Genomic DNA, 23018 nt, shown 5'->3' with positions numbered 1-23018 from the left:
TAATATAGGACCTTTAATGTTTTTATCTAATATGTAGGTTAAGTTCTGCGATGAGGTTGAAACACTAACTACTCTGCCACTGTGCCATCTTTTTCTGTCGGTCTATCGAAAGCTACGGCCTTACCCTAATTAGCCATAACCCTGGAGTCATTATCAAGTGAAGTGGATCAGTATTTTTGACCCTATGGGCTGAACTTCTAGTAAGGACACGGCGCCCATCTCGAATCTCTCTGATCCCTCTGCCTAGTTTAAAGTGGACTCTTATCTCCACCCCAGGGTCATAGCTCAGTTCTCTTCTGTAGCCCTCTTCAGTCTCAACCAACCTCCCATCCCTCCTTCTCTCTCTGTCTCTCGCTCTCTATCTGTTCTTTATTAAGTCCTTATCTGCCTTCAAGAGTCCTTTTGTTCAGCTTCAGTTTTATCTCTAAAGCAGCACTCATCTGCTGCTCCCTGTTAGCTCCTCTGTGTCACTTAAAAGTCTTAATTGAATCTGTCATCAGACTAAGTGATTCCTTGCATGCTTTTGTGAAACTAGACAATGATGCAATATTTATCTTATAAAAATTGCAATTGTTTCTATATATTCATTGCACAGGTATTTTAAGTAGAAATATTAACAGTAGTATTATTTTTTTTAGACTCAATGTCAACTTGAAAAGTATTTATTATGTGTTTTTCCATCAGTATTGCACTGTTACTTTGGGAGGTTAAATGCTTTTCACTGCTGCTCTCTTGTGGTAGTAATTTTGTAGTGCAAGTCATTTTAGTCTTGATTACTGAGAGAGGAATACTATGGTAATGGTGCCATCAAGTGGCTGTTTGATCTTACTATAGCTGTTGAGATTTTCTTCGTGCTGAAAAAAACAAAAACAAAAAAAACCCCACACACATATATCACTTAAATCCAAAATAACAACAGGACACATGGCTTTATTGAAAACTCCTTTATCTCTTTTTTACATTTTGAGCTTTGCTTTTTAGACATGTTTTACTTTGTCTTCCTTTTACACCTCACACATTTTAACTGTGAAAAACAGTTGCTCCATTGTCTGTCCTCAGTGACCTCCATTCAGTGCCATTGGGACAAACTGCTTTTACTTATAAAACCTTCACAAAAACTGCAAAGGATTCAACACACAGAGTCTACAATGGGACATTTCCTAGTTTTAACTAGTGCTCTTGTTGTTCCTCTTCTTTTTCTTCTTTGGTGCTTGCTTCTTGGAGGATTCACTTGAGTTTTCGGACGCTGGTTTTGAAGCTGTTTCTGCTTGCGGTTTCACTGTAGCTTCAACTGTGGCCTCAACTTTGACCTCTGCAACTTTGACCTCTTCAACTTTGACCTCTGCAACTTTGACCTCTTCAACTTTAACCTCTTTAACTTTGACCTCTTCAACTTTTACTTCTTCAACTTTCAGAAGTTCAGGTTTTGTTTGATCTATGACTTTTTGTGGCTCAATATGTTCTTCTGTAACATGGACTGGAGTAGATTCAACTTTCTCTTCAGTGACGTCTCGTTCAACCTTTGTGTCCTCCTTTGGTTTTTCCATCTGTGTTGTTTCTTGTGGGCATTTCTCATCCTCTTGTTTGGAGTCTTCCACTTTCTCTTCTTTCTTTGTTGTTGATACTTCTACTTCTTCTTTTACAGCATCTTTAACTTCTTCTGAATCCTTTTTGGTCTTAAACTGGGCAAACGCAGACGCAATCCTGTCTTCTTCCCCCAAGTCCAAGTCGAACCACATCTTCCACTATGTCATCATCAAACAAGGATTCTGCAAAAAGCTGAAGCTTGGCCTGCTCCTCTTTGAGTCGTGCCATGTCCTGGGTCAGTACTGGGTCCTGACTTTGCATTTCATCGATATCCTCGTGGGTCAAAATATTTTCTGTTTCAGGGGGAGGAAGGCCGAGCAGTTTGGCTGGGATGTTGGCATTGGCGAGGCGAAGATCTTTGATTTTTTCGTAGAGGATTTTGCGTTCCTCTTGAAGAGTGCGGCACAGTTTCTCCAACTTTTGGATCTTCAAGACAAACAAGTCATATTCTTTGCCCTTTTCTGTTCTCTGTGGTGAAAAGAGTAGATGAGAAACATTAATATATTTGAGTGCCATATTTAAGCACAGTGAGAGTTAAAGGTATACTGCGTAACTTTTCAGGTGACATCAATTTATCTATATCAGTGGAAGCAAATAGCGGCACCACCAGGCCAAGTTACAGGCCAGATCAGTGGAAAGGCAAGTTTGTTTACAATAAGGATAATTGTAATTGAACAAATGAAAGCTAGATGAGTTCAATGGCATTCTATGGAAAATTACAGGCAAGCCATAACACAAGAAAAGTTACATAATGCACCTTTAAGTACTTGTAATTACTGGTGGTCACAAGAAAGATAAAACAACAAAAAACATCTTGTCACAGTTTGAATTCATGAGGATTCCTATACACTTTATGTATGCTTTATATTGCCTTTAGGAAATAATTATTGAATTTTCTGTTTTGAGTTCAACCCTCAAGGCCATGGGTTAAATCCACCTGTCACTCACAAAGGGCATGATAGGACAAACCGATAAGAGGAGGAATAAAAGTATATGGCGTGTGTTTGAGTTAAAACTGCAATCAATGAAAAAGCACTTGACATAACTATCTCTCGAGCCCAGACTGTCACATTGTTACAAATCTATTTTATACCGTCTTATCCTCCACCCCTACTTTCATTGACTTGTTTGTTTCCTACCTCCTCGAGCATGTCTGTCAGGGCCTTGTTGCAATTCTCAAATCTGGTCTTCCACAGGGTGGATTCTTTCTCCATTTTCTTCATCTTCTCAGACATCTACAGTACAAAAAACACATTACAGTTTTCATAGCATTTTGTCAGGTAATGATGGATCAGTTTAATATAGTGCTTATTTGGACACTAATACTGAAGCTACTGTCACCTTTTTTGTCCAATCAGATTTGCTGTTTCTAAGCCAAACAAGTCAAAGCGTTAACACACGTGTCGAGCTCATCAAGTGACCCCTGTGTCGAGCTGTGTCACTGTGTGTATCGTGTTAAGAAAAGCCATGTGACCGATACATCTAGTGTATCTTTTGGTGTTGCTTGTGTTGGGAGTGCTGAAGGAGCTCATGTAGAGTGAAGCGTGCGAGGTTCAAATGTGTCGCTGTGTCTTGGGTCATCACCACAGAGTCACAGAAAAACATAAGACTGGCCTGTTCTGTGTGGGCACATTTTAATCTGTCCCAAGTGGAGCTCACTACAGATTTACTGAAAGAACGATATTATTTTACTATAATTTTCTGAACCATCAGTGTAGGAGTTAGCAATCTGGGGGCCCTAGGCGAACTTGAGTTTGGGGCCCTCACTATAATGCACCGTTTTTCTGTTTTGTTTTGTTTTTTTAATCTATTTATTGTCTTTTTTTTCCCCATTGTTCTTGAAACATGCACATATCTATTTATTTGAATTATGATGGATTAGAAACTTGTCTTATTAGTTAGGAAGCCTACTAGAAAACTAGAACTGAAAGTAGTTTTATTTTTTGCAAGTACAATTACATTTTAGTTTACATCTATTACATATGGTCATTATTATTTTTCTTATGATTATTGTTTAAAAGTAAACTACTCTCATGTAATGTCATATTGAAGGAAAATCAAATTGCTCTGAGGCATCAGCCATTAGTGGCACTGAGGGCAGTTTGTTAGGGGCCCCTCCAGGTTTGGGGGCCCTATGCAGCCGCCTCCTTTTGCCTAATGGTAACACTTCTCTGACAACCATTCACCTCGTCTTGTATCACGTATTTGCTTACTTCATTGTACAATAGGCTGTGATTTGCTCATAGAAATATAGTAAATTTATTTTATTAAAGTTGTAATTATAGATCCATGGATTTGCTTTAACGAGACTGCAATACCTTCTTGGCTGGTTGGATATATGATTGCTTCTATGACAAATGTTTGCTTGTCTTAACGTATGAGCCCTGCGCCGTGTCAAAGTTTCTGCATAGATAGCAGTTGTTTTAACCACAAGGTAGAGCTTTAGAATGCACCAACACACTATCAACACACTATCAATACACTATCCACACACTATCAACACACTATCCACACAGTGACAACACAGTATCAGCACAGTATTCAAATGATGTACACATATCTAACAGTCTCATATCTCATTACTAAAACCCAGCTGTCAAACACTATCCCAGACACTTGATTCTCTGTCTTGGTGCAATATCGCAATGACAAAAATGACTAAGTGAGAGGGGCTAAAAGTTCAATCCAAAACATGTCCGCGACTCTAATCAGGTATCAGGCCTTTAATAGGCTCTATTCACGCTTACGTCACAAACTAGGAAGACGTTTGGATGTGTAGTTTCTGTCACTGGACTCACCTACCGACTGTGATAAAACCCACTGAAGTAAATGTGATCAGCGGTAAAATGAAGACTGCGTATGTGTGTGCTGTTTGGAGTCATCTTAAATTTGGCGCCCTCATCTCTTCTAATCGCATGTACCCAGAGCGCTCGGAGTCGTGCGTCAGTGGGGAAATAATGAAAATTGCGGTGTAGTTTTAATTGTTGATTAGCCAACGATAACGAAAGTGGGAGAAAACTGGGACATTTTCTCATTTTTCCCAGATTCTGTCAAACTTACTACAACAGAGCCCGCCGGAAATTATCATTGCATGTTTCCAAACGTCTTCCTGGTTTGTGAGGTAAGTGTGAATAAAGCCTATTCCCCACCCATGTCAAATTTCCTAATACATGCTCTAAAATATTTGTTTATACAACTTTATTTCCTGTATACTCACTGTGTCCATTTCTTTCTTGAAGCGGTGGAAGATTTCATTGCTTTTGGCCAAAGTTCCCTGAAATTCGTCGAACTTCTGAGCGTACAGAGCTAGCTGTGGAGGAACACATTAGCATTAGCATTAGTTAGCATTTAGCCAGAGTCACACTCAGTTCAGAAAACACTTAACTGTCTGAGTGTTGAATTTAAGCAGCGGGGACGTGGCGCCAGCTGCTCCTCAGACAAACCCATGCATTTTAACAGGTTTTACTCAAGAGCTATCTTTTATTCCACTCAATATTTAGCAGAGGTGGTGGAGGAAAAGGCAACTTTAATGGAATATACTAGTAGCAGTAGTCATGAGTGTTATTTGTTAAAGTGTTAAAAGTCCTGTATTACACAAAATTTACTCTTGTGAGCTTTTAGTTACGTTATTATGCATTTACCTCATCAAAAACATCCCATAGTTGTGTTTTGTTTCATTCTTACACGTTTGAGTAACCCTTTATCATTAGTCGGTCTACATCTCCAAAACTCAAAATGCTCTGCTCCACCTTGTGATGTCATGAAGCCGTAGTATTCATGTAAACATCTCCCATTGATCTTCATTTTCAGTATTGGCAGATTCCAGGTCTGAAACGTTCCAAATGACTGCAGTGAAGATGTTTGGCAAGAGGTGGGACCAAGTCATTGGTTTGCAAGTCTCAGGTTTTTGACCTCAAGTCCGAGTCAAGTTCCAAGTCAAAGAAAGGCAAGTCCAAGTTGTCTGCTTTGAGTCATTTCAAGTCTTTAAATCAAAAAAGTACCAAATACGGCTTAGATTTTTGCAATTTATATGACTTTTAAACTAAATTGTACTTAAAAAGTCATAGTATTTTTATATACAAGTATTTATATAAGAGTTGTATAAATGCTAATTTTTCCTTTTTAAATGTCTTGACAAGATCTTAGTGTGAATCATTATGGTCAGAATAGAAAGAAATCAGTTTTAAAAGTGCTAAATAGTTATTTTGTCATGTAGTCTGCACTGAAATGGAAGGATCATGGAAGGATTATGTAGTTCCCTCTGTTTTACTGTATTGGACTGTATATTACTGTACAGTGTATATTACTGTATTGTACTGTGTATTACTGTAGTACATTTGAGGATACCATCTCACAGTACTTCAGTTACATCCAAAGTAATAAACACAGAAGTGCGAGGGACATGTTCCAGTTTGTTCCTGTAAAATTAAGCACCACATTTATCAATATATATATTTTTAGGAGAAGTATCAAGTCTTCTCAAGTCACAGGGCTCAAGTCTGAGTCAAGTCCCCAGTCATTGACCTTCAAGTCCAAGTCAAGTCTCAAGTCCTAAAAATAGTGTCTCAAGTCTGACTCGAGTCCAAATCATGACTTGCAAGTCCCCACCTCTGATGTTTGGAGTTTAAAAACACCACATGACATCACAATGTGGAGCAGAGTGTTTTCCAGGCATGTTTTTTGGTGAGGAAACAACACTGTAACATAGATTAATAATTGAAGATAGCATAATATCGCCCTTTAAGGAAATAGTACAAGATAAACAGGAAACTAAGACAGATTTTGTTAGATAGAACAAAATGGGTTTAATGTTCACTCATAAGCTAAGCAACAAAAACAACATGATCTCTTTCAAAAGCAGATGTAATAGCAACAACTGACCCTTCAAAATAAAAGCGCTACAATTTTCTTGAAGTAGCAGATGGAATGGATGGAAATTCCTCAAATACAGTATGCATATCAGAATTATTAAAATAGTGTGGCCTCATTGATGGAATAATATTTTGGTTATAAAAGCAGGCTAATTCATAGTTTACATTGGAGACAGTACAAGACAGTCTCAAGTGCCTTTTAATAGTCAACATGGCTTGTACAGTACAAGCTCTTCAGATACATTTTACTATTGATACTTTGCAGTGAGTGATATCAGCGGGGGGTGTTCTACATGTATTTTTAATGGCAGAATGTCCAGCAGTTACGATGGTGACATAATACACACATTAGCAAACACTATCTCAAAGGATTAATCTGAAAACTCAAGAAAAAAAATAAAATGTTCTTCCTGTGATGAATATGAGCATTCATGGTCCTGTTTAGGTTTCAACAAAAAGGGAGAGTGACTGAAAACCTGTAATTTTATGTGTGAGGGACGATCACCAGTTGTAATTCCAACCAAGTCAATGCTTTCTGGTCAGATTGTGTTAAAGTAAAGATCAGATTAGTGTAATTTGATGAACAGAGCTTCGAACAGAGTAGTGCTTTCAGTGAGCTTCACACCCCCAGGGAATGTTGATACCATCAGCTGCAAAATATCAATACTTCACTAGGCTATAAATCTCATTATAATAAAACTATAACTGTTCTTCTATTGTATCTACATTGTTGTTTTCTTGACATATTCACCTGCGTTTGCATGACAGTCCCCTGCTCTCTGAGTGTTTGGGTCTGCAGTTTCCACTCTGCAGCCTGAACCAGTAACTAAAGAAAAGACCACAGACACAGTCAACACAGAGAGGGAGGCAGATTACCTTCTTCTTCATGGTCAGCTCCTGCTCCTTCATAGCGAAGCATTTCTTTGTTTTGTCAATAGCCTCCCTAAGAAGCTAGTGACAGAGACACACAGTCAATCTGGGGCCAAACATTACACTGCTAAATGGACTTTGTATTGGAGTAGTAATAAAGGTGCTGTAGAAATCAGTACGGTTAAGATAATCAATTAAACATGCACAATAATTATTACTAACCTTTTTGAATTATGTGAATTTTTATTGTATTTTGTGCCATTTTTCAATTATGAATGAAATATACGGCTTTAATTTTATGACTGCACTTTTCTGATGAAATATACAACCTTTGTACTGAGGCCCCGTCCACACTAGAAAGTATTTGAATTGTTTTCGTTGTGAATGCAGTATTCATCCACACTAATCCAACTGAAAATGGCTCCAGAGACGGAACGATCTGGTGCCACCAGCTTCCACGAATTCATTTGAGTACAGATCTGCCGTTTTCCGGCACCGTGTGGACGCCTGAAAACGCTGATACACTGATGTAGGTCTATGCGAATATATGTCCATTCATGTAAAAAGTCTATGTGTATGATCGTACACGTAGACCGTATAATCTCATAATAACTAATAAGTTTAACATGAACCAACGCAATAGAAGAACAGAACAAACTCACCATTAACAGAACCCCCCTCTGTCACAGAAAGATCACATATAATCCACTGAGTCGTGTCCTTTAGTCCGACAAAAGCTGAACCGCATCAGCGCACAATAGCGAGCTGTTTTTTGAGCACTTAGTTTATGCAAATTAGCCATACGGTTTTAAGTTTCATTTCTGTAAAACATAAACAAATATGCTCAAAGCTGTGTAGAGAAGGAAGGCTTGCGGACACAGAAACGAGTCAGTCCACACTCTGGGCCGCCATGCTCGTGTTAAAATCCAGTGTTACGCTAAATAACAACTGAACCTCGTTGTCAGTCCACGAAAAGTTTTTACACTTGCCATTTTCCTCAGCTCAAATCAGCTGCTGCAACTTCACACTTCCTTGTTTTTACTGCTCACATGACGTCGGGACATCAGGACGTCATGGCGATGTAATACCAGCCTATCACGTGACTAGCGTTTCAGGTGGGTTTGCGTTACCGTGTGGACAGGGAACGCTTTAATTGTGGATATAAAACGACATGTTGAGACACAGATTGTTTCCGATACGCTGATACGGTGATACACGGATTTGTTTTAGTGTGAACAGGGCCTGAGACTATGGATGAACAAGTGATCTATATTTTAATCATTTTATTCAATATAATATATGGAGAATAAATTGGCTTTTTGGATTTGCTGATTTAAAAAAAAAAAATTAAATAAACTAAATATAGAAAAATGTAGTGACTTCTAGTTTAAGACAATACAAGCATGAAGTATAATTCATTTTACCAGTGTTTTGTTCAGATTATTTTTATACTATGGAGGCAAAAATTTTACTACAACGGACCCCCAAAGTCTCCTCAATAAATGAGAAACATAAGTAATACTGTCAAAAAAAACCCTCAATAATAAATTTGTATATATTGACATAAATCGAAACTGTAACTCTAAGGTAATAATATAATAAAATGACTCACATATTCCTTCTCTCTCTTGTGCTTGTCTTCGGCCTCCACCAGCAGAGCGTTGGCCTGTGCCAGTCGGGCCTCTGTGAGCTTCTGTTGCAGGTCGCGATGCTTGTTGATCTTCTCCAAACTCTGAACAAGACAAAACGATGAATAATCTTTATTTATTAAGACACTATTTATAATACAGCAACACTATGAACCCAAGACTGTCCTCTCCTCTCACCTCCTCTCTGAGTTCACACTGACTCATGAGGCTCTCCAGTTTCTCCGTCAGATTGTTGTTCTCTGTGCACAGTTTGTCATTCCGAGCGTTGTGTTGTTCTATCTGGGACTGGATTTCTGTCAGCATTTCCTGGAAATGGCTTGTCATCTCATTCCTCTTCTTCTCGTCCTCTCTGCAGCGCTCAATGGTCTCCTCCTGAAATCAAATGCATTATAGTATAGGTGAAAATCTGGTCTTACATCAGAGCCTACTCTACTCTAAGTTCATATCTCCAACTAGTTCCTTCAGTTTTCTTTTTTTCTTTTCTTTTTCCAGGTCTTCTGCCTGGCAGATCTAACTTCTAACAAGTATCACTGCATACAAGTCATCTCATTCTGGTCTCTCCTGACTTCATCTCCTAAGTGTTTCCTGTGAACTGTTCCTCTATGGACACCTAAAATCCTGAATCTATTTTTCTAGGCTTTAACTTTGCTGATTTAAGATCTGACACCTTTAAAAGTACACTACGGATCTATATTTTTTGGTAATGGGCTTGCCACATACTTGCAGGCTGTTGCTTTGTGGTAAATGTTCCACAGTATGACATTTATTTGATGATTTTATTGTCTTAAAATGTGTATTCTTTCTGTTGGGCAGGGTTTCCTCTCTGGATATCTAACCTGTAACTTGGCATGTTTATCTGCCTATCTCCATGGAGACAATCAGATTTAATGCCATACTGTGAAACACTCCAGACAAAGCAATGACATCTCCATGAGACTGACAGGCAGCTGACCCCCCCCACCAGCCTGCATCTCCCTCCTGTCCTCACCCTGAGCTCGGTGTACTCGCGCTGTAGCTCTCTGCACAGGGCCTCCAGTTTGCTGCGTGCCATCAGGTTGTTCCTCTGCTCCTTCTGCAGCTGCTGCCTCTCGTCCAACAAACGACTGAACCTGTGTTGGAGCTGACACATCTTCTGCTCATCGCTGCGGCGGAGGGAGGCCTGCACACATACATTTACAGGTCACAATCACAAGTGAGTTTAAAGATTTGTGGAGAAGGCCAGGTGAAATACCAGAATCACTCATACCATTTCAGCATATTTCTTGACCAGCTCTTGCAGCTTCTCCTCGGGGGTCGACAGCTGGCTCAGACTCTGCTGGATTAGTGACATCTCTGTGTAGACATGGGCAACGACAACAACTGATACTAAGTTATGTCTCTTTTACACAGTAGAACAGAACCAGTAGTGCTATTCATTACACTACACCTCGCCCCTTGCAGTATCTTTCTCCCACAATCCAACACTTGTAATTCTTGGTCTCTCCCCCTGGACACTAACACCCTAAGCAAAAAAAAATGTTAATGAACTTATTGGGACAGATACAGATGGAAGCCTAACCTAACCAGAAAAGTTCATTTTAGGACAGCATTAAGACCTGATCCAGTGAGCCAGTCCAGTTTATCTTTAAATACACCTGTTGTACACAAATCTCACTCACAGCTATGACATCAGTAATCTCTGTCTGATATAGGATTTGATGGATTTGATATCAGACAATGGACACATTCATTACGTGTTTGTCAGAATACGTTTTGGTCGTCGCATCTAATTCTGTTTTATACATAACTGTTGGTGTGAATTAAAACTTGATGTCACCAGTTGTGATGGTCTAAAGCTGCTTTAACTGTGGTTATTATCTCAATGGGAAAAAACGTCTCAGCTGTTAGGGTCTGTTCAGCTAGATCTGTCCTGAAGCAGCAGCCAACAAAAGGGCAGTTCTTCTTTTTGAGCATCACCTGTTTCCAATGTGACACTGTGGTCCTCTTCCTCCTTCTTTTTGTCCATGTCTGATTCAACCCAAGTCTGAGAAAACAAACAGTACATGGCATTGCTTGACAGTAATTTTAGGTTAGTAGCAAGTTCAAGACAATCTTAAACTAAGGAAAATACTTATTTAGGGAAGCAATCCCAGTTACTTTGGCCAACTGTAGCTCACATTGTCATCTCTCGAAATCGAATGCACTCTCATTAAACATGTAACTTTTCTGAAGGGGGTTGCCTCCCCAAAAAACATAGAAATCAGAAATGAAAATTCCAAGCAAAGCAATGGCATCTTCATGGAGACAAGCAGGGGCTGACCCTCCACCAGAAAGTTATACTGTGAAACTTCAAATATCATTTAGCAATAGGTTTGTTTTGAAAGGGTACAGTTTGTAATTATACTAAAATAGTATGAGAAACGCCCATTATGTTCTATAGACCAAATCGGTTCTGTCAGAGTCAGACCTGTTGCTCGAGGACACTGGGACCTTTGCTGTAGCTGCTCACGATCTCGTCCAGTCTTCTCCTGAACTCGTCCATGGGGCTGTAGGGGGCACAGGCTGCAGTCTCCTCTTCCTCCACCAGGGAGCGCTCTGTCATGTCCGGAGGAAGCACAACCTCAGCTGCCTTCACTGAAGTCTCCATAATCTGGACTAGAACAAGAGCACAAAATCATGTAGAGTCAAGTATAGGTCGATTTAGGACACAGTGATGTAGTTGATTTGAAAAATCTACAACATTATTGTGTGAATCTTATGTGTTTAAGTGGCTTTTATTTGCAATAGCAATTTTCAGCTATAAAAAATTTCCACGCTTTAGTCACATTAGATGTGCCTGTTCTGCTGTTGTAGAGGAAGGAAGTGATTATCTCATCTCTGGTGATACTGATTAAACTGTGGTGATACTGATTAAACCTCACGCTACAGCTAACCGTTGTAATATAAAGATCTTAAATAATTGTCAGTAACAGCACAGAGTCACACACTTGTGGTTTCACCTCTTTTTAGGGGTCACTGCAGTGAATACAGTTTTATGGACTCCTCTAATGGACAGCGTTCTTTTATTTACACAGGTCTATTTCACACACATTGTAGTTTATTACTGACGTTATTCTGAGGGATAATGTGGTGCAAGGATCACCATTCATTGTAAAGACTGATGCCAAATGTTAGTCCCTGCTAAATGGAAACATTCTTGTCTGTTTGCCAGTTTAATTCTGTTTTGAGTGAGCATCTGATGTGAGAGTTATAGTCATGATGTCACTTATTCTCATGGGTTAAATGGGTACAAGGTTAAAGAAATGATGCTGAAACATTTTCTGTTTCTGGTCACTGTGGTTCTGCTCTTCCCTGAGTACAATAACTAAACATACTGTATAGCCACAACAGAAATTATGAAGTATATGTCTTTATTTGTTTCCAGTGTTTGAGGGACTTGGGTCATTAGGTCACTGACTTGACTTGGGTCATTGACTCTCTATGCTTGTTTGTGTCATGGATCTGAAATGCCTTCTCCGGTGGTCATGTTGTGTCTTGTTGACCCTGGCTCTATAGCTTTCAGAGCTGGCATGCCGTTCTCTTGTATCAGTTATAATTACCCTAAGAAGAGCAGCCTGCAGCCTCACCACAGCTGCCACAGGACTATTCTGGGAGCCCCATATAAGGCCAGGCTGGAACTCAGCGCCCCCACCCCCCATGTCAGTACTGTACCTGATAGTGTCAAAATACGTGATAAGGAGCCCCCATAAAGACTGAGCTCCACCCATTAACCCCTGACCTCACACAAGATCAACATAAACAAGAGGAAATCAAAGTCAGAATATTTTAGTATACAGTAATATAGTGTTTATAAACAGTGTTTAGGATTACAATAATCCCAAACAACATATTGTGACGTTCATGACATGTTGGCATATTGACAAGCTCGTTTATCTTGTTTCTTTGTTTATCTTATAATTGTTTATGGAACAAACCATTCTGCACTGGAGCACTCTAACACTTTATTTTGTAATTGTGTTTTTATACATGTTTTGTGGATGAATGAAATGTGAAATGTGGGGCCTGCCTCTCAAATCTGCAAAGCAAATTTATCTACGGGTACGAATAAAGCAACCTAACCTAACCTCCTAACCTTATCTATCAATTAACTGCAAATGATCAACACACAAGAACAGACCTGGGCATTGTACAGCTCCCGGGCCACATACTGCCCTTTGATTGACTCGCTGGCTCATGCATGGACTAAAGAACTTACTTTTTCAAAACAATGCTATTTACTGCTTTTTTTTTTTTTTTTTATATATACAATTAATATTATGTGGAAGTGAGTTAAGCATTTTGGCGTGGCCCTCCATGGTATTTTCAGTTTCTCATGAGGCCCCATGGAAAAAAATATTGCATCATTTTAACCATGTCTTTCAGTGTTTGTCAATGTCAAATCATAGCAATTTTTTTCCAGCTTGTCTGAAAACCTGTAAATACAATATACAATAGATCAGCATTGGAAACACTGCTCTGCATCAAATGTTGAATAAATATATTGTGACATCAACCACAAATAAAGAACACTGCATCTAAAAACAACATTAAAACCAGCTTCGGAACTTATATCAATAGGTTTGAACTTGCTACACTTTTTTATTTTGAGGCCATCCTGGGACATGCAGTCATAAATCAAATAAAGTCAATTTAAAAACTGTAATAAGCTCCTAAACCTGACAGACATGTTGTTATGTGACATGGCAGAATATTAATAGAAAGACCATTGAGCAACAGCGGCCATTTTAAAAGCTCACCAGCTGCCTTAGATACACATCGGTCAAATTCAACAGCAAAAGTCAATACACAGAATACAGCAGGTAAAATCATTTATGACAAATAGCTTAATTAAAGAAATGTTAAGAAAACAAAAATAATGCATTTAAATATTTCTGAGGAAATTTGGTTGAAAATTGCCAAATGAAAGAAATAGCACTAATGGTGTAAAGTTAGAATTGTGATTATAAAAGTTTTTTTGTGTGTGTTTTAGTTTGAGGCTTGTAAAAGGGTCTTACCTTTTCAGAGGAGAGCAGAGGACTGACAGAGGGACAGGGACAAAATGGGGGAGGGTCCTGAGGACAGCTGAGCCCCAAAATAACTCTGAGCTGAAGGGACACAGGGAAAATCACAACACACGCTGGGACGAAACAAATAAATAAAATAAACAAATCAAAATAATAAAAGAAAAAGTGCCATCAACTGTTCTTGATTTAAGCAGTAGGCCTATAGCTATAAATTATCTTAACGGTAATTGTAATATATATTCAAGGTCACAGATAAGAAAATTATTATTTCTTCATCCTTAATTAAAAAAAAAAAAAAGTAGTTAGAAGATAAGAAATTCAGTTCAAAATTCCTTAAGATAATTGTAGGAAATGTCTCTTTATTTAAAGGGAAAATACAAATATCCACACAGCTAAACAGGAAATGTAAATTAAGAAATTATAAACAAAATGAAAACACAAAAATGTTGTAAAAAATGTATATGGCTCAATTCATAGAATGGACATAACAAATGCGCTAGCCGCTGTTTTGCAAATAGGAAGTTCACATGCAGCTCTTCCGGCTCCTACTGATCCTGGCTCCCACTGACTTACATTAGAATATTGATGCTCCTCTCTCTGTAACTGCTGCTGTGAGCCTCGTCATTTTGGTGTTAAAATGTTCGTATTAACCTGTTCTACATGATCCTGGTGTTTTTATTTATTTGTATTTTTTGCTAATGTCCGTCAAAGAAATCCTATTCATAATATAGAGCCTGGCTCCTGTGGGTGTCGTCACATTCGCTTAGTCCACTTTTTTATAGAGTTTGTGGTTCAGTCACATATTCCAAAAAGTTCCATTTGAGATTTACAATTAATTCACTGCAATCAAAATTTCTACCTCAATATTAGATTCAGGCATGATTTATTTACACCAACCCCGTCATGTCTCCAGGCTTAGACTCGTGCGTCTCCCGTAACAATTACAATGTGTTCTAAGTGCATGAGATGTGGCAAAAATACGCAGGGAGTATATTTTTGGTGGATACCACAGCTGAATGATTTTGTTCCAACTGTTTAAAGTCACACAGAAGATAAACATGGGAAAGCAGTCAGTGTTCAATGGCACTTCATTCATTCATTTTTGTAGACCAAAAATGCAGACGGATGTAAACATCAGTCAACTTGACCAGCCAAAACTTTATTTGTGGGAGGATTTCACTCTTGTTTGCGTCTCTCCTGAACACATTCAAGATTTGTCCCATAAATGAAAGCCATGGGATTTTTACAAAAGCCAGAACACATCGCCTACCAGCACACGGCTTTACTTTCTACTTTGACTTCATGGAGTGGAGCACTTGTTGAATGCCAAAGGCATTCATGTCGGCTTGTGGAATTACAAAGAATAACCGCAAATATAAAAGAAGAGGAGGAGAGGCCAGAGAAGTAGAGGATGAGCTGAGGAGGAGAGGGAGAGCACTGGAGGAGAGGAGAGCTCACACCCAGCTGAGGTGAGTCTTCTAAAGTACAGGTAAGCTACATGCACACAAGATAGCACCGTGGGGAAACATGACTGTGTCACCCCACAGTGTTATCAGACATGTAGTTAAACATGCTGTTTTATACAAGTGCAATACCCTGAATGTGTTTTTAAAAAATAAAATAAAATTATAATAACCAGATGGATCACTGATGCACATTCTCAGTGTACTCAGTTGGAATGTGTGAAATTGTCATACAGCAGGTGCACATCTCACATAACAGAGTTGGTGTAAATGAGGTAGAGATATAGACTTAGACAAACTTCACTGATTCATAATCGAAATTATTAGCTCAGACATTACAATATGTTAGAATAACAAAAAGCAACAATATAAATGGTAATAATACAATCAAAATAAGTAGCAAAAAAGGCAAGAGGCATAATTTTATAAATGTATACCTATAAGTAAAAATTTAATCTAGAAATATTGTAATACAAAATCTCTGCTTTATACAAGAAGAAGGCAAGGACAAACAAGTACAAATATGAAATAGTGACTGGCATGACATAAGGTTATCTATTACATCTGATCTCTACTATTCACTTTCAGGTTCCTGTTACAACATTTTTCAACATTTTGAGGGCTTTTTCCTGCTCAAAAAAGAGTTTTAAGAGTTTTAAATGGTTAATTGCCACGGCAACATCCTAATTTTTCATAATTCTGAAAACCATGGATATAGACAGAACCAATAGCCTTCCATTACCATGTCAATGCCCAGTTTCTACGCTCCAAAGTGTCTAAATCTATTTAGCACATCTTTATTTACAGTTGGTTGAAATAAGAACATTTATTTTGAAGTTAAATGGTATTTTGTTGGATTTATTTGTTTGATTTATGTTTTATGTAAAAGAGTTATAGCTGGTTGTACTCCGGTTCCATGGTGCCCATCTCAAGGCTCTGGTAGGTGTTGTCTTCATACACAGAAGTGTTGCTGCATATCACGTTCTGACAAAAGATTTGTGTTATAGATGTATGTTAGTCTCGATAAACTTCATAGTGAAAACATAACCCCAGTCACACCTGCACCCTGATCAGAAAATTTACTTAGCAGAGCAGGTCATGTATGAACACAATCCAAGCTGATTTGACTGGAGTTTTGACCTGGCAATTATCCAGTCAAATTACGTGGAATATTCAAGGAAGGGTTATGTGTGAATAAGGCCAGAACATTGCCAGTATCACTGTTTTGCGTTTTGTGGTTATGCTGATGCAGCAGTATTTTGATCTCTGAGAGAGCCCAGCAAGCCAAATGCCAGTTTATGTGTGGACAGAGCAGACCCAGCAATGTTCTGGGACATTTGAGTGCATCTGTGAATGGGGGTCATTCCTGAGGAATCTGATATTTTGTACCCAGCAATTTTCTAAGAACTATGTGAGAGTGGAGCTTTATACTGTTGTGTACTCACCTCAGGGTTGGTTGGTCGGGAGTTTGTTGTTTCTGTGGTTAAAAAGAGCACATGCAATTTAGACTTAGTGTGACAGTAAGTAAATAGGAGGATGTAGATTATCAAACCATTCATTGAAGCTTTCTTCCTTTTGTAGACAATCAGTACGATAACTCCAATAATGAAGACCATATTAACAGGGACCAGCCACTGCAACTGGAGAAGAAGAATTGCTTCATAAGTCTGGCCTCGCTCTTTGAGAATGGCATTACCGGAACACTCCATGTAGACTGCGGTTTTATAGAGGGAGCCAGCTGCATAGACACACTGTCTAAGGTCACTTGTTTTTCTTGTACATGTATTTGACAAAATCCAAACAGGTTCATAATGAAAGAAACTGGTAAAGTGAAATGACACAACAGAGCCACAGTCCAGGAGAGGACACACAGCCTCTGCGACCCTCGGGAGTCCTTCTAGATCCACCATCACAGGTCTCCACTGTCCTCTCTGTCTCATCTGCAGTGTCCCAGCACAGCCATCAGAGTCCCCCTCCAGCCTCATCAGCTCTGTGCACATACAACACAAAGTTATTCACCCTATTCTGCCCCGCCTACTTTTGCCTCTAAACACCACTAAACGACATGTTCATTGTGGTGAATCATTCAAAGGGCCCAGATTACACTATTTTATGATCTATGTTATAATGTTGTTTCATTAAAAAAAACTAAAAAAAACAAAAAACATGGTGGGTCATATAAAAAGAAACAGTATGTCTGAAAGCAAACTGGCACCGTATCAAGGAGGATATTGTGGACAGGATGTGGTTCGAGCTGATGCCTAAGATGGAAACTATTAAGTTAACCCAGCAAACACATCAGAATAAAAGTGGTTTCTCACAAGGCAACCTCCAGTATAAGGTGAATAGAAGAAAGAGTTTTTACCTGAACAGCTCAAGACCACAGCTTTTCTAGATGGGCATTTGCTGTCAGCTGAACTGGACCTGGGACAGTCCGTCAGAACAGATTCATGGCCCTCACACTGGAACGTCTGCCTCATCCTCATATTTTTGGAGTGATAGGATGCCCCCTGGAGGACATTAGGAGCTCCACAGCCCAACTGCCTGCAGGCCACCTCTGCATCCTTCAGGCCAAAGTCCTCCCGACAGACCAAATTCCAGGTCTCGTTCAGGAAGACTGCCAGTGATCCGGAGCACTTCCTGGGTCCAGAAACCAGCTGAGTGGACTCTGGACACAGCACACTTTATCACATTCAGTGGTTAAAATAAGCAGCAATGAAGTCAGATCATGTGTTACCTGAACAATTGATTCCATAGTAATATTGGGTGGACACATTGACTTTCTGCACACAGTGAGTTTTTGTATATTTGACACAGTCTAGGTTAATCTGCACTGCTGCATGAGTATTACTGGTCCTTCTCTCATGAGACACCACAGAGGCACAGTTCAAATACTGACAAAGTGCATCTGCTGTTTTCATAGTGAACTCAGAGAAGGCCACATCTTCCCACTGGTTCAAATGTTTGATCTGTAGATCTCCATCACAAGGGCCGGCCCCACGCACCAGCCTCATGTTCTGAGAGTCTGTAAAACACACCGAGCTGATGTGAGGAGAACAGACCAGCAGAACTGTCAAATATTGTATCTGACATGATGAGTGACAAGTTTATGACAAAATGATTTTACTGGGGATAAGGAACTCAAGAGAATTATAACTCTAAAATTGCAACTCTAGAGTGTAGTTTATGTAGTAATTGGTATCAGCTCATTGAATTTATCTGTTGAGTTTGATTACGGTGCATTCAAAGAAAGTTTGCCTGAGAAAGCCTGACTCATTTACCATTTTAAGTCCAGACACTGTTGTTTATCCATTCTGTCCATATATATATTTTTTATTATTATTATTTCATTTAATCAACTTACATCAGCAGGTTTAAATGGACTTCTGTAGCTTCTTCTCAGATTTATTTATTATTTCTTCCACATAAGGATGAACTATAACACCTACATACACCAAACTTTCACAATTTTGACAGATTTTGACAGATTTTGACATATTATTATTATTTTTGTTTTCCAAAAATTTGATTTTTTTTTCTAGTTTACTCTAATACTAAAACATATCCAAAAATCTCCTCTGTATTTTCTATTATGTCAACAAAATGAAGAAATCTAAACATGGCTCTATCTGTTTTTAATAATGTATGTCCCATATGGTCAGTTTTGGCCTTTTTATGGTATTTTTTTTTAAATATAAAAACATGATATGATGAAAAACATTTGCATTGTAAGTGATTTACAGATAAGTGGTTTACATATACCAAAATCTGTAAGAAAAATATCCAAAAAATGTGTCAAAATAAACTAGACATTCTGTTCATAAATATAATATACTATCATTATTTGTATTTTATGTGTAAGTAAAACAACTGCATTAGATTAAATGTTTAGAACAAAACATTATAAGTAAATTTTAATAGTATTATATTCTTCTTGTATTATTAATTATAGTTTATGAGTGAAACTTACCTACTAAACGCAGACTCGGGAGCAGAGCCAGAAGCAGAATCAACACAACCATCATCATTGGTTTGTAAAATTAAACTTTTTCACATGTTTTTAAGTCTCATCCTCCAAAGTTCATTTCCATTTCATCACTTCCTCTTGTGAGATAACATAATGTTTTGTGAGATAACATAAAAGATAAAGTAACATGGCTTGTAGCACAGCACTTTTGATTAGGTGTATTTTGTACAAAATGAATAATAAGACATTGTTAAAATCACTGGTTCAAGTAAAGTGCTTTTTCCTTGGTTCATTCATTTCCTGCTTTAGTTTAGTCTGAATTTGTTCATTTTTAGAACCTGATCTGAGCTTATTGATCATTTTAGTTGCACCATAAGATGATTTGAAAAAGATTGACAGTTACTGGTCTGTTTCCTACACGGTCCAGTTGGTGGCAGTAGAGAAACACCTAACCTCTCCTCATTCCTCCTTGAAAATACAACTGTGTGCTCGAATCCTGGCTCCTGATTGGATGGTGTGTGGCTCCTTTCATTTCCAGCAGCGGATAGCAAATCTGACTCACTCTCCATACTATACAGTACTTTTGTTCACTATTATTTATGAATGGGACTTGGTAGAATGCTTTTTTGTAAATGTAAAAATGATGGTTTACATTAAAAAGTGCTTTGGTATTATTACATTTTTGTTGAACCATGAGCAAAAATAGTTTGATCTGTGACCGTGATTGTCAAGTCGTGGTAGAGACACATTCATTCATTCAACAATTATTTCTTAAAGCCCCACTGTGTAACATTTCAAGGTCTTTATTTTATCTGCTGAAATGTTCTGCTGTGTGCTTTACTGACCACAGTAAAAGACTTATTTCGTCTCTGAGGTCTTTGTGTTTAAAACCTTTCCAAGTCTAATCATATTTTTCCTTTTGATCCAGATGAGGAAAACTTTAGTTGGACACATCGTCTATGGTTTTTTTTCACAGAGACAGGATGTTCCAAATCTTCACAATACACTCCCAAATAACAAGGGACATTTAGACATTTGGACAAGCTTTTACTATATTAAAAAAAATACCTCAACTAAAGCCACTCTGCAGGACTTTCAATTGTTTTGTACAATTATTTGGATTTCAATAAGAATGCAAGTCTTTGTGGTCATTTTGATAAATGAAGACACAATAAAATTAATAAACACATTTATATTTTTATATTTTATTTATATTTGTTTAATGCCATACCGTGGAACATCCCAGAGAAAGCAATGACATCACCATGGAGACAAGCAGATGGCGGACCCTCCACTAGTCCTTTTACACATTGCACCTTTAAGCAGAACTCTAACTTGAAAACTTCCAGCTCTTATTTTTTTCCAGATTCAACGATGTGCATCAGTGGGAAAAACATGTATTTTTAGTATGAGCCAGGTCACCTCGCCACAGATCTGACCCTCCATCAGCACAAAAGAAGTTGCCATGGGTACCACCTTTCTCATTCAGATTGTATTACATGGTGCTGCTGATCTTTACAGCAGTTCAAACTCTTCTCACATTCTCCAGTTAGTTCCAGAATAAGGTGAATAAGACGTCACATTTTGTCTCATTCAAACACATAACAAAGAACTTTTAGGTGTAAATTTGCAGTGGAGGGTCTGCCACCTGCTTTTCTCCACAGAGATTTTATTCAGGGTAGCAGAGGGTTCTTAAAAGTCTTAAAAAGGTCTTAAATTTCATGCTCTTTAATTAAGGCCTTAAAAAGTCTTAAATTATGTTGTCCAAATCTTATTTTTTTCACAAAGGTCTTAAATTTCATTACCCTATTTTTCTGTATACTTTACCGGGCTGCAGTGCAATGTTAAGGGAGGTCATTATTAGAATTGGATCTGGTGTTTTTCGCCTGAATAATGGGTGCAATGTTGGTCTTAATTTTCATTTAAGTGGTCTTAAAAAGGTCTTAAAAAAAGTCTTAAATTTGGGTTAGTCAAACCTAGCCAGGCTGGTGCCACCTAGTGCCTCCGCTCAATTTCATTTCTCCAGCGACTAGGTCAGGAATCGGAATACACTGGTTCACAATAACACCAGAAGTGCAAGTTCGGGCACCAGCCAATCAGTGAAGAGCCATACATTTTGTGTTGTCAACGATTCCTGAGATCAAGGAATTAAAGCCGGAAAAAAGAGAATGTTTGGTGATTTTTATCAAGGGGAAAGACGTTATTGCCCTTCTTCCTATGGGATTTGGGAAAAGATTAATATACCAGTTAGCCCCGTTAGCAGAGCATTACATACGTCACAACCAAACAGCAGTGATTGGTTAAATGATAAAAAGTATCCGCCTACCCTCAAGGGAATGAATTCTAACACTGCGAGGTCAGACAGTTTCTACGAAGTGAAACAAAGTGAAACCGGCTGATGAATTAGGCTAAGTCAAACCTGGGGATACCCTGTTATTGCTTTGTTTGGAATGTTTCACAGTATGGTATTAAACCTTTCTATTTTCAAGGAAACCACTCCAGATCAAGTTGCTGGTCAGATCTGTGGAGAGGCGACCCCGCTCACATTCAGAATGCTTGTTTTCTAGGTAATTTTGAGTTATAAAACCACCTGCAATCCAGGCTCAAAACAGTTCTGTTTAGCTGTACATATGACTGAAAGGTTTTCATTCTGCACTCTTCTCTCTTATTTAATCTCTCTCTCTCTTTTTAATTTTATGATGATTATTTATACCTTGATTTGTTTGCATTATGATATAAATGTATTTCTTATTCTGTAAAGCACTTTGAATTACTTTGTGTAGAAATTGTGCAATACAAATAAACTTGCCTAACTGAATAAATGTAAGGTATGCCTGTTTAATGTCATATTGTGGAACATTCTAAGCAAAGTAATGACATTTCCACAGAAACAAGAAAGTGACGGACCCCCTGCCAAAAAGTTACTCAGTGCACCTTTAGAGGGGCAGTGCATCTGGCAGCATGTGGTTTATTTAAGGCTTTACATAACCAAGAGCCATTGATTGGACAGGGGTCGATTTGTTTCACTCCTCGTTAAGTCAATGTTTAAATGAATGTGTGAAGAGGAGGTTAACGTCACTCCACAGAGGTCACCAAAAAATCACCAGGCTGGACTCTGAAAGGGACAGTGTTAAATCTTCTTGTGTTTGTTCCATGTGCGTCCAGTTTAAAATGAAATACCGTGTGAACATTTAAGTGGCCGCACCCAATTTCTTAGAACCACACACTTTGATAAAAGTTAACAAAGACAACTGGATCTGGAGCTGTATGATGTCTTCCCGATTTCATAGGGCGTGATTGACAAGTGATTTAACCAGTCAAAGAGACGTATGTGCCATCAAAAACAAACCTGGTGGATTTTACGTAAAAAGGAGGAAAATAAAACAAAATCAACAATCCAAACCAACCAAACTACTTATCTTGGGTAAACCTCTGCAAAAAAAAGACTAAACTCCAAATACAAATGTTTAAAATTACATTAACTTCTGTGACTCAAATCTTTATGCAAATCACAGTCTATAGTGGCACATCAGATCAGAATAAGTCAGATGATATGAGTTAGCAGCTTT

The 23018-nt window shown here is 38.3% G+C and overlaps 1 protein-coding gene and 1 long non-coding RNA gene across 2 annotated transcripts; both read right to left on the bottom strand.

Annotated features, from left to right (window-relative positions):
• Window positions 1-928: 928 nt before the first annotated feature.
• On the bottom strand, window positions 929-14037 carry txlnba (taxilin beta a). The gene is given in 12 exon segments (XM_020941642.2): window positions 929-1730; window positions 1732-2055; window positions 2727-2822; window positions 4805-4897; window positions 7335-7409; window positions 8941-9060; window positions 9155-9349; window positions 9966-10136; window positions 10224-10309; window positions 10934-11000; window positions 11424-11611; window positions 14011-14037. Coding segments are annotated over 11 exon segments (1971 nt in total). The 5' UTR covers window positions 11604-11611; window positions 14011-14037; the 3' UTR covers window positions 929-1166.
• A 1951-nt stretch (window positions 14038-15988) lies between these two features.
• LOC129407721 (uncharacterized) lies at window positions 15989-17183 on the bottom strand. The gene is made up of 3 exons (XR_008631692.1): window positions 17035-17183; window positions 16928-16959; window positions 15989-16466 (listed from the first exon to the last, which is right to left on the bottom strand). It is a non-coding gene; the product is annotated as an uncharacterized LOC129407721 (long non-coding RNA).
• Window positions 17184-23018: the final 5835 nt, after the last annotated feature.

This window comes from Boleophthalmus pectinirostris, unplaced genomic scaffold (assembly GCF_026225935.1).
Source record: "Boleophthalmus pectinirostris isolate CB_2022bp ecotype Guang Dong unplaced genomic scaffold, ASM2622593v1 HiC_scaffold_13, whole genome shotgun sequence".
In the NCBI taxonomy this organism is placed as follows: Eukaryota; Metazoa; Chordata; class Actinopteri; order Gobiiformes; family Gobiidae; genus Boleophthalmus; species Boleophthalmus pectinirostris.
The sequence above is the reverse complement of the archived record's forward strand: the minus strand, read 5'-3'. Positions and strand labels throughout refer to the sequence as shown.